The sequence below is a fragment of the Mauremys reevesii genome, linkage group 8 (assembly GCF_016161935.1).
Source record: "Mauremys reevesii isolate NIE-2019 linkage group 8, ASM1616193v1, whole genome shotgun sequence".
NCBI classification, from domain to species: Eukaryota; Metazoa; Chordata; order Testudines; family Geoemydidae; genus Mauremys; species Mauremys reevesii.
This window is the reverse complement of record NC_052630.1, coordinates 105,585,304-105,597,973: the sequence shown is the minus strand read 5'-3', so window position 1 is coordinate 105,597,973 and position 12,670 is coordinate 105,585,304. Positions and strand designations below refer to the sequence as shown.

The 12,670-nt window shown below is 46.1% G+C and overlaps 1 protein-coding gene across 2 annotated transcripts in view; it reads right to left on the bottom strand.

Moving 5' to 3' along the window:
• The window catches only part of ZSWIM5 (zinc finger SWIM-type containing 5), a 155,806-nt gene extending 144,481 nt beyond the window's left edge, over positions 1–11,325 (bottom strand). The window contains exon 1 of one of the 2 annotated variants that reach the window (XM_039483752.1): positions 11,304–11,325. Coding sequence is in view for 1 of the 2 variants with exons in the window: in XM_039483750.1 (XP_039339684.1) it covers positions 7,389–7,425 (37 nt within the window). In the remaining variant the exon portion in view is untranslated. Of the gene's footprint in view, positions 1–7,388; positions 7,593–11,303 lie in introns of those variants that run through there. The other variant, XM_039483750.1, reaches the window with a different exon arrangement.
• Positions 11,326–12,670: the final 1,345 nt, after the last annotated feature.

The following is a 12,670-nucleotide window of genomic DNA, read 5'->3' as shown; positions in this document are numbered from 1 at the left end:
TATTTAAACTTTCAGATTTAAAAAAAATGATGAAAAATAAAAAGCTTGCTCTTGAAGCATTATCGGGGCTTGAGGAAAAAAATCCTCTTTACTTTTCGCCTCTGGTGGATGTAGTGCGGGGGGAGCGCTAAGCCATCAATTCTGCAGAATCTACACGGTTGTTTTGTTTTTTTAAAAAAGGAGAGTATGGCCCCATTCCTGAAATGTAGTATGTGTATGCAACAAGCCACAGGATCAGGGCCTATATTTCTAACCCTTAGGGCTGTGAAGACAAGATTGAATCCATTCACGTGCACAGTTCTGTTTTTCTGAATCTGCAGACAGGCTTTTGAATGCCGCGGTGCCTGCCCATAGTTTCTCCAAATATCAGCACAGTGCAACTGACAAGATTGGTCACTTTCATACCTTCTATTCAAAACCCTTTAGGAGGCAGCTGTAAACCTGACAGGAAGCAGATCACTTTCTACTGAGGCTGATGTTTGAGAAAGCTAGGAAACAGCAGAGGCAGATGTTAGTTACCCTGAAAAAAAAAGGAAAAAAAAAAAAAAAGGAACGGAGTAGGGCAGGACATATACAGGTTTCCTCTCTCCATTGCAACAATTAGGTAGCTGGGAGGAGAACAGAGCAGTGGCATATCCGTATGGCATCAAGGACAACTACTATACACTTCCACCACACAGACCGGGGGACTCGAAATAGGGGCAAGAGAGGATGTGTTCATTAAAGTAGTTTGGGGGTAGGGTACGGAAGCGGAAGCACACCCAGCTTCAAGTTTATGATCTAGTACCTAGAGAATTACACAAGGTAAGCCCCTAAACAAAGCATGGTCCACAGACCACATCCTGGTAGGAATCCTAGCACCTTCTCAACAGATCTCACTGGTTCCCCCTAAACCTAACAAGAGAATCTTCCTTATCAGACTCAGTATTGCGGCTAGTAGGCGTCAGGTACATTTTTCAAGCCCTGTCACTACTGAGGAAACAGTGAGGCTTCACTTTGAATACCAGGGGAGCACAGGCTTGATCCTGCTCCAATTCAAGTCAATGGAAAAAATTCCATTACATTCAGTGGTGAAGGATCAAGCATCATATGAAGCCAGCGAGAGAAAAATATATTCTACAGAAACTCTTAGGTAAGTTCAGAATACCATGACTTCTTTCCATTACTCAGAGAGGAGTCAGATGCACAGAAATCTGAGCCCTACCCCCATAGGAAAAAGATCAGCAACTTCATATAGGTTTCCAGATGAAAACCACCCTTAAGTCCAGTGCTTCAGTATTTAGTAACATGCTCATTGCTGCACTACAGCAAAATCTCAGTCTCTTGATTATAATTTCTAATCATGGCTACCTTGTGACAAGGCTAGTAACAAAAAAAAAACAAAAACATGAAGTTCTGTTCCTTCTTAAACCACTATCCATCTCCCTCACAATATCAGATATTCTAATCTAACATGAAGTGGGCAGGTGAGGGGAAAATTGCATTCCAGCTAAACATAGAGCTGTGAATGACACCTAGAAGCAAAATCCCTAAAATTAAGCATAACACAACATATTAACTATGTGATTCATTTTCTTTCTCACTGCTAACTAACGTGAGAATATAATTAAGGCCCCAGTGTGTCAGGCTTTCTACTAGTGGGATGGGGAAAGAATTTAATCTGTAAAACAAAACAAGAAATATATTAAATTAAACAAGCTCAACAAACCTGCTGTCTTTCTCCTATCCTCACATTTCTCTCCAAAATTACAGACTTAGCCTTATTGGTTTTATTTTAAATACATATGAAACCAATATACCTTTTACTCCAATACATAAAACATCTCCACTAGAGTCTCCAGAGAAAGTGAGAATCACATATATATGAAGGGCTAATTCAGAGCACAAAGTTGCCTAAATAAAAGTACAATGTTAAAATATTACAATAGATTTAACCGTATTTTTTAACGTTGTCGTTAAATTCTAACTTGGGTTAAAGGTGACGACTAAGATTTCTCTCAGCAATACGTTGCCTCGTACAAAGCTCTAGAATTCACACCAAACAGGGCCCTATGCCTTCTTTTACTGGCATTTTAGATTAGTTAAATATTTCCTAAATGATCTCTTATGGGACCAAAACAAAAACCTGTTGTAAACAAAATGAACTTTGCAAATGGAAAATGCTCAAGTCTCATCTGTTCTAAGCATTAAAAAAATACATTATCCAAGTTAAAATACAAAACCTTATTGGCTACTCAAACCAGAAATCACATTCTTTAGATTACAGAACTAGACCCTGTTCTATGTAATTCAGTTCTCTCTGAAGAGGCACCACTCAGATTCTAAAGCTAAGGCCACATATTTAAATAAGTTATTGTGCATTATTTTCCAAGTCTTCCTAATGTCTCCCTACTACTACCACCCTTCCAGCAATAATTGACTCTAAGCCAAAAAGCTCACCCTCCTTCTGAAAATCTGTTCATCTATCTGAAAAGGACTCAAAAGCCAATAAAGCTGCTCAAGAAATATAAGTAAAATTCCAGGTTTCAAAGTTGAACTTGCCTTCTTTCTCCTATCAACAATCATGCTCCCCCTGTTTTTATCATCACAGATACAAAGCTATATAAACACTCAAAAACATTCTGGAGAAATATCTAATCTGTTCTCTTTATTACAGGGCAGTGCAAAGTTTAATGTACCTTGATTATTTCATTTTAAATGTTCAGAACTAATTATTAGACATGGAAAGAGGAGGGTATGTATTAAAAATGTGTAACAGCTTCCATCATGGCAGCCCCCACTTGCCTCATACCACATAAAAGTGGACCACAAGGGTTACTCTAATATAACATGGTTAGGATAAACTAATCCAACTGTAAAAATAAAAAAATCTGTTTGTTTAATAAGTAAGGAGCTCTTTGTGAAACAACTCTTATATCTAAAAATAAAGACTCCCCAGAAGAAAAAAAACTAATCTCTTTTAATCAGTGTCATTCTAATACACTACATAAGATTTTGAGCTGTAAACATTCCTTAAGAAACTCTATTTGCAGTGTTGTTGTGACCATGTTAGTCCCAGGATATTAGGGAGACGAGGTGAGTGAAGTAATCTCTTTTAAGAAATGCTTTTCATTCTGCTTTCTATCTGACCCAGACAATTGCCAATCCCAAACCTGCTTTCAGGAGGAGAATGACTGATGCTTAAAACAAATACTTGATCATATTTAGGCATAAAGTGAACACAGTAAAAAGGACTCCACACAGAATATTTAGACCTTTGAACAGCAGTACATCTGTGAAGTTTACATTTTAAAAAGAAAAATTATTGTACATAAACGTTAGGCTTAACTCAGACGTTAAGTGCAGCAGAATCCAAATGCTTATCTTCATTTTGAATCTGGAAGAAATTCTAAAAACTGGTTTCAGTAAAGTTAAAAATGAGGTATTTTACGATTATTTTAAGCTCCAAAAAGGCTTTTCAATTGTTATCAAAATCCTCACGCTTCAATTAAAACAGACATCTGATGCCCAAAAAAAAAAGTTTTAATTAAAAATTATTGAAGTGGTTTCTTCCAGAGCGATGTAATTAGACCAACATAAGCTGCTACCGTAGAACAAGCCTGGCCACAGGCTGACCATACAAGTTTGTTCAAGTACAGCAGAACCTCAGAGTTACGGACACCTCAGGAATGGAGGTTGTTCGTAACTCTGAAAGGTTCATAACTCTGAACAAAAGGTTCTGGTGGTTCTTTCAAAAGTTCACAACTGAATATTGACTTCATACAGCTTTGAAACTTTACTATGCAGAAGAAAAATGCTTTTAACCATCTTAATTTAATGAAATAAGCCCAGAAACAGTTTCCTTATGTTGTCAAATCTTTTTTTTTAAACTGCCCCCTCCCTTTTTTTAAAAAGCAGTTTACATTTAACACAGCACTGTTCTATATTTGCCTTTTTTCTTTTTTTTTGGCCTCTGCCGCTGCCTGATTGCATCCTCCCAGTTCCAAATGAGCAGTGTGTGGTTGACTGGTCAATTCTTAACTCTGGAGTTCGTAACTGTAAAGGTAAAAATTCCCAAAGTCTTTCTATGACTGGTCTATGCAGATAGAATAGAATGGTACATCACCTGCTGAAAGTTACAAGTTCCTGAACTCTGTAACACCAGATGGGCATTCAAAATTATAGACACTTGCTCACTCTTTATGTTTACAAATTCAATGCACTTTTAAACCATGCTTCATTGTCACTAACAGCAAAAGTAAATTCTGCTTATGTACCAATGGTTGGACTGCATACCACTACCCTACTGTACACAGGCTTATCTCCAAGAGTTCCTAGTCTGCAGAAGAAATATGCAGTATACATAATGCACTGCCATCCCTGGTTTTCATGTGTTATGTTATTATGCACAGAACACCACAAAGCTTGGTGTTTATGGTTACAATATAAAATGCACCTTTCCTTGCTGTAATCATAAAAGCAATAAAAAAATAGACTCTCACCTAAAATTGCCACAGATACTTGCATACTCATAACGAAACATGACAACTCAAGGACAAACTATATTATACTAAATTAGGAAATGCAGACTAGGAACATGAATTTGTTATAATGGATAAATAGTCTGCTATCAAAATCTACTGAAGGTCTTTTCTCTCCATGAACCTAAACGAGCAAGGTGTAAAACTTTTATTCATAAATATTTATGTGAATGCACTTGTTAAAAATTAACTTCCACCGTTAAAGGTTTTGTATCTTTTAGTTGTCCCAGCATGCAGTGCTTTATATTAAGCCCTGCATTTCTGCATTCCTTTCCTGCGTGCTTTTGTCATTTGTCTAAAAAAACAACAACACACACACACAAAGACGGGATCTGTGCACATAATAATTCAGCAGTTTTTAGAAAGACAAAGATGCTTGTGTTCAACTTCCAAGATCTTTCTTTACAAAAGAAAATCAATTTAATGACTCCAGTGAGATCATGGTTTAAGCCTCGTTTAAGTTTCACTAAGCATGAAGGAATTATTAATTCATAATGTGGCATACACATCACTCAAACCTGACAGATCTGCAGGCACAAAAAGGTTGCAGACCAAAACCATTTGTCCAAATTATTACAATCTTCTCCACATTACATCGCCTGCAAATTTCAAATGGGAAAGTTTATTTAGTTTGTTTGTATTTTTATAATTTCAAAAACTCGTTTCAATCACAAAAAGATGGAACTGCGCATTCATACTATTTTTGCAGGTCTGAGTAGGCAGGTCTAAAATTCAACCATGGAAACATGTGTTTTTTATTAACAACAATGTGATTTATAGCTGTCCATGAAAGAGATCATTTGAGGCAAACAATAATTCTCTTTTAATACTGGTAAGAATCAAGAAAACAAAGTTCTTTTAAATATAATGGCTCCCATACAAGCCGGCATTATAATTCCTATCTTAATGTAAAACCTACTGGGACTCACAAGCCATTACATCTTTGTTGGTCGGGTTACCACAACTTTAAGTAGCATTATCAGAATTGACGTGGAAAGTTAGCAGAAAACATTTTGTTTTGTTTTTTTGCTATGCCTACCATCTGTAGGACAAACACACAGCCTTTCAAAGCATTTTGTTTTATTTAAATCTTCTTTTGGCTCAGCTCTGTGAAGGATTGTTATGGTGGAACTATTCCAGCCCTTCTAAACTAGCAGTCTTTCATCCCATCACAGTGCAAGCCTGTTATAATTTTATCTAGAATTGGCAAACTTTTAGACAAAACAAAAAAGCAGTGAAATTGTTAAGTTCTGCACCATCTCCTCATTTCCATTTGAAGAGAAGTTACCCTCTATGTACATGGTACGTGCTCCTACAAAAACAAAACACCCTTCTTGTTCCCACCCTACAGTAATATTCTTTAAAAAAAAAAAAAAAAACATGCCCAATTATGCAGCAAATATTTCCAAAACAAAGACTCAGACCTAAAAGTTTAGGATTCAGAAGCTAGTGGTTGGAATTTCTAATCTCAACTCATCAAGGGATATGAAATGGCAGAGACAGAAGCATCTATCTTCTTATAGGCTTCAATCACTGGTACAACAGATTTGCGGAAATCTAATGAGGACTGGGAACTTTGGCTTGCAAAATTCAAATCGCTTTTTCAGTGCCATCACTTCGGAATCATGCTGTTTTGTCTCCCACATACCCACCCCAAAGTTCACAGTAATAATTTACATAATTTACATTAACTCCCCATACCTACTTCCAAACTCGTATTAGTGAAAACTCATCCTAAAAAAAAAATATCATACAAAGTCAGTCCTGATTTTCAAACCCTCATATGCCATATACCTAAGTAATCTATTCCCACATCTGCTGTTGATTTGATCCATGCTTTAATAGGCAGCTTAATAAAACATTTCCCATACTAAATAATTTTTCTAATTTTAAGATCCTTCTGAACCACTTCCTTCCCTATAAAAAATGTCTGCCTTGCAGTTTCAAATTATTTTATTCCAGCTAGTCACCTCAAAGCAGCCTGCAGAAAACATGTATTGACAAAAAAAAGTATCATCTTAAAAAACATTGTCTTTTGGGGTTTTTTTTAAACTAAATAGCTTAGAAGGTAAAGTAAAAATTTTCTATGTAATAACAGGAAAATGTTTTGATAAAGCTCTTTTGAATGTATACTGTTCCACAAAGTAACTATTTATACAGCCTGCTTTCCATTCAGAAAACACAATACACAAAAATAAACTCTGCAGGACTAATTATTCCTAAAAACCCAAACTTTCTCTCCATTCCAGACGAATTTACATTAGCAAACCAAATTGTAGCACAAGATTGTTTTAATGGGGACGCTCATTCCAATCGCTTTCAATAATAACCAGAAGCAAATTATTTAATATAGAACACTACAATTTGCTTGTCGTTAAGTACATACACGTGTACAAGCAGATTTCTGATGGGGCAAATACATTTTCAATTCACTACAAGTCTCCTCCCAAACCCCTTAATTAAAAAAGCCTTCTAGTAATAGAATCAAAAACAATGGCACTATTGCCATGTTCCATTTGTCACTGATTGTAAAAAAAATTCTCTTCTATACACCCTCCAAATCTCACACACACCCTACACACAATACTCTGTATGCTCCTAATTGTCCACCCAACTTGTCAGCACCAAACAATTCATTTTATTTTCTGCCTCCCAACCCATGGAATGAATCCGATTCGCTGTATTTATGGATTTAATGAGATTAACGAGACTTGGAAGGGGGAAGAAGGGGAGAAAATCTCTCATTTTTCAAGAAAAAGTGAAAAGGGCAAACACGCAAAACAAAGGCAAAATGATGAAGAGTATTTAGTGGAACACAGGGTATTTACAAACCCATGACCAGGTTTGGTACAAACAGAAGTACCCCACCTTCATAAGGGCTGTGTGTAGGTTTCACATTTTTCATCTGCAGTTATTATTGTCAGTCCAGCCCCTGGATGCACAGCTACCACTGAGGTGGAGGGAGAGGGGATACATTTCAAGGGAGGTGCTGCCTGGAAAAGGCATTTGGTTTTGGAGTCACTCTGTTTTCTAATTTTCAAAGTAATCGATTGAATCCAGATTCAGGCAGCTGCAGTCTGGGCTGCCCAGTCTTTGACAAGCACACACATCCCATTCCCAAGTCATATGCAAGGGGAAATGGGAATGCAATTCACCCTCCCCATTTCAAAATCAGGCTGGGAAGGATCCAATGTGATTATTGCCTACAGGGAAGATGGGGGGGGGGGGGTATTTTACTGTCAAACAAGAAATCTGCCAGACAAAAGGCTGAAATATTTGCCAAAAAACAAAAACTTTGGAGGAGCCAGACCCCCTACAGCAATAATGGGGTCACCGGTCACAGGGAGGGGAGAGGGAGAGGAAAGGGGAATGAAAAGAGGAATATGGGGAGAGTGGAGGGGAAGAGAGGGAAGGAAGAGGGGAGTGAAGAGGGGAAAGATGGAAGGGAATAAACAGGAATAAGGGGAGAGGGAAGGGGGAAGAAGGGGGGAATGAAGAGAGGCTTGCGGGAAAGGGAAAGGCAGGGGGATGAGGAGAGGATGGGAGAAGAGGGGAATGAAGAGATGCCAGAGGGAAGGCTCAGGGAAGAGGGGATGGGGAGGGAAGAGAGGAATGCAGGGAGAGGGGAAGGAGAGGAGGGCTGGGGGGGAGAAGGGAGGGGTGGGGACATGGGGGAGGCAGGGGGACGAGAGGAAGGTGCACCGGGGAGCTGGGAGGGATGGGGGAAAGGAAAGGAAAGGAGAGGGGGCTGGGAGAGAACAGAGAAGGGAAAGGAAGGGGGAAGGAGATGGGGGCTACCAGGCGCGGGGAGAAGGACAGGCGAGGCCGGGAGGAGCCAGGGGGACCGGAATGATGGTGCGGGAAAGGGGAGGAGGAAGGGGAGGCAGAGGAGGAATGGGGGGAAGGGGAGGAGGACCGCAGTAAAGAAGGGGTGGAAAGGGGAAGCAGGGAGAGGAGGGAAGAGAAGGAATGGGGGAGCAGAGGATGATGGGGAGGAGGGAGAGGGAAGAAGAGGTGTCTGGTAGAAGGGAAGGGGAAGGAGGGAAGGAAAGCTGGGGGAAGGAGAAGCAGGAGAGGGGATGGGAATGGGGAGAGGGAAAGCAGGGAAGAAGGAAATGGGGAGGAGGAGGATGGGAAGAGGGGAAGGAGAGATGGAAAGGGGAAGCGGGAGGGGAAGGGAGGGGAAAAGAGGGGAAGAAAAGCTGGGGGTGGAAAGGGAAGCAGGGAGAGGGGAGGGGAAGGAATAGGAAGGGGGAGGAGGATGGGGAGAAAGGGGTGGAAAGGGGAAGCAGGGAGAGGGGAGGAGCAGGGAAGGGGAGGAGGATGGGGAAGGGCAGGGGTGGAAGGGAAAGGGAAAGGAAGGGGAGAAGGACAGGAAAGCTGGGGGTGGAAAGGGGAAGCAGAGAGAGGAGGAGAAGGGGATGGGGGAAGGGAAGCAGGGGAGGAGGACAGGGGAAGGACAGGCAGGGGGTGGAAAGGGGAAGGGAAGGGAGAGAAGGACAGGAAAGCTGGGGGTGGAAAGGGGAAGCAGAGCGAGAGGAGGAGAAGGGGATGGGGGAAGGGAAGAAGGGGAGGAGGATGGGGAAGGACAGGCAGGGGTGGAAAGGGAAGGGAAGGGAGAGAAGGACAGGAAAGCTGGGGGTGGAAAGGGGAAGCAGAGAGAGAGAGGAGAAGGGGATGGGGAAGAAGGGGGAGGAGGACGGGGGAAGGACAGGCAGGGGTGGAAAGGGAAGGAAGGGAGAGAAGGACAGGAAAGCTGGGGGTGGAAAGGGAAGCAGAGAGAGAGAGAAGGAGAAGGGGATGGGGAAAGAGGGAGGACGACGGGGAAAGGACAGGCAGGGGTGGAAAGGGGAAGGGAAGGGAGAGAAGGACAGGAAAGCTGGAGGTGGAAAGGGAAGCAGAGAGAGAGAGAAGGAGAAGGGGATGGGGGAAGGGAAGAAGGGGAGGAGGAGGACGGGGAGGACAGGCAGGGGTGGAAAGGGAAGGGAAGGAGAGTAGGACAGGAAAGCTGGGGGTGGAAAGGGAAGCAGAGCGAGAGAAGGAGAAGGGGATGGGGGAAGGGGAGAAGGGGAGGAGGACGGGGAGGACAGGCAGGGGGTGGAAAGGGAAGGGAAGGAAGAGAAGGACAGGAAAGCTGGGGGTGGAAAGGGAAGCAGAGAGAGAGAGAAGGAGAAGGGAATGGGGGAAGGGGAGAAGAGGAGGACGGGGAGGAGGACAGGCAGGGGTGGAAAGGGAAGGGAAGGGAGAGAAGGACAGGAAAGCTGGGGTGGAAAGGGGAAGCAGAGCGAGAGGAGGAGGAGGACAGGGAAGGACAGGCAGGGGTGGAAAGGGAAGGAAGGGAGGAAGGACAGGAAAGCTGGGGTGGAAAGGGAAGCAGAGCGAGAGGAGGAGAAGGGGATGGGAAGGGAAGAAGGAGGAGGACGGGGAAGGACAGGCAGGGGTGGAAAGGGAAGGGAAGGCAGAGAAGGACAGGAAAGCTGGAGGTGGAAAGGGAAGCAGAGCGAGAGGAGGAGGAGGAGGAGGAGGAGGAGGACGGGAAGAAAGCTGCGGGGAAGGACGGGGCCGGGCCGGGCCGGTCACTCACCCACTTGCAGCACGTTGTCCACGGCGCCGGTGTCGAGCAGGCGGGCGCCGCGGCGGAAGGGCAGCCCGTCGGCGGGCGGGGCGGCGCTGCTGGCGCTGGCGGCGGGCGTGGGGCTCTCGTCGGGGCCGGGCGCGGCGCCCGGCGGGCCGGGCTGGAAGCTGGAGTACATGCAGATCTGCCGCTCGCTGCGGGGGAAGCTCCAGTAGACGATGCGGCGCTGCACGGGCTCCGGGATGCGCTGGAACCGGCCCTCCACCCGCTCGAAGGCCCAGCTGGCCGCCACCCGCTTGGCCGCCGCGTCCAGCAGCGACTCGGGCTGCAGCAGCGCCGCCGCCGGCCCCCGCCGCCCCGCGGCCCCGCCAGGGCCGGGCCCCCGCCGGCCAGCGCCCCGCCGCCCCCGGCCCGCCGCCGCCGCCGCCCCCGGGCCCCCAGGCGGCGGCGCCGCCCGACCCCGCCGCCGGCCCGGCCCGCGAGCACAGGCGCTTGGGCCCCGGGGCCCCGGCGGGGAGCGGCGGCCGGAGCAGCCCGTCGCCCTCTCCTCCCTCCGCCATGGCTGCGACCGACTGAGCCGGCAGCGGGAGGAGAGGCGGGCGGGAGCGGGCCGGGGAGGAGACTGGGGCGGGCCGGGCCGGGCGGCGGGGGACCCCCGGGGGCGGGCGCGGCGATCCTGAGGGGAGTGGGGAGACCTGGTTCCGGGGGGGAAAGGGGACCCGCAGGGGGGCAGCGAGACCCGGGGGCAGAGGAGTGAGGAGCGGGAGATCCGATTCCTGGGGGGCCAGAGGGGCGGTGGGGAAAGGGGACCCCAAGGGAGAAAGGCAGGGGAAGACCCTGGTGGGGGGGGCAGGTGAGGTGAGGGGGGCAGGTAAGACCCAGGGGATCAGGGGAGGGTGGGGAAGGGGCCTGAAAGGGGAGAGGATGCGGGGAGAGACAGACCCATAGAGAGAGACCCTGGGGGGAGCAGAAGGGGGGCAGGGGAGTGGTAAGAAAGGGGGGCCGAAAACAGGAGAGGAGGCAGGGGGAGATCCTGAGGGGGACAGGGGTGAGGCAGGGGGAGACCCGTGGCTGGGAGTGGGGCATAAGGCCCCCCACTAGCAGCTCATGGGGGCTAATGTAGTATAGGGTGGTACTGTGGGAAATTAAATCGCTATTAAATCCGTGGGACGTATCCATCTCTTCTATGCGCAGAGCAACAAACTTACCCCAAAGAGACAGCGCCACAGGATAGTACAGCAAAATAGCCTCAAAAGGAAAGGGGTGTCTCCCCACTCCCTCCAGAGCGGAATCCTCCTCAGCCCCCACAATAAATCCATCCCACCCCTCACCCCCTGGCTGATTTGCTTCATAGTTTGCAGGTGTCCCCTGCTCACCTAACTTTACCAATAGTCTGTTAGTTCATTACCATTCGGTTGTGTTTATTACGTCCCTGTTGCCACAGATCTGCACATGGGCCCTGATCCCACAAACACACACACACACACAGTTAACGTTTACTTCCCTGCGTGGCCCCATTGATTTCAAGTGGTGGCGTATCCATTGCACTCCTGGGGCAGTTGTTCCCGAGATTATTTACCTTCCCATTTCTCGTCTCCATTTGGCTAGCTTCAGCTCCCAGCCGAAACATCTAGGCTGCCTTTGCAACCCCCTGCCCTGCTAGCAGAGTCGGCTGTGCCCCCGGGAGGAGGCTGGTGAATGGACACAGGTGAAGGCGTGACAGGGAATGAGTATGTTGCTGGACAACCACTGGAGCCACTCTGAGGCCTTGGCCCAGCTTGTAAGGGCCAAAGTTTGCAAGTGTGGCTGCCTAAAACCCTGAATCAGGCCCCAGGTTTAGGGACCTATATGTGGCCCCAGCATAAAGTACTGTGGAGCCTCATTGCTCCTTGACCCCAGGCGTCGACCCCTCAGCTCCTGCCTCCCCACCTGGGCTCAGACTGTGCCTCAGCTGCCTTCAGATGGAACCTGCCCTCAGCACTTTCCCACATCCCCCTTCCTGAGACTTGGAAGACTGCTCAATAACCTACCAGATCTCCCAGCACTCAATTATATTTTGAATTTCTTCATTTAATCCTTGTACCAACTTAAATTATTCCTGTCTCTCGCTCTCTCCCCACCCCCAAGGGGTTTAACCCTTTAAATACTTCTAGCCAGCTACCACATTCACCCTTAGTCAGGCACTCAAGTTCATCCCTTCCAATATTTAGAGAAGAGTAAATTCTAAGGCAGCAAACTGAGAAGATATTACAGAAAATGATATTTTCCATGATGCACTTACCATGTGGAACTCTCTGCCACAAGATGCCACTGAGGCCAAGCCTTAGCAGAATTTTTAAAAGGATTGGACATTTTAGGTGAATAATGAGAACATCTGCAGTTACGATGGATATGATGAAATTTTTTGTAAGGGATTAAAAACCCTCATGCTTCAGGGCATAAACCAAATGCTAAATTAGGAGGGTCTAGAAGAAACTTCCCCTGTGGCCAAACTATTCAACAATTGTTCATTACTGAGTTCCTGCACTTGCATCTGGTGCTGGCCACTGTCAGGGACAGGAAACTGGATGAGATA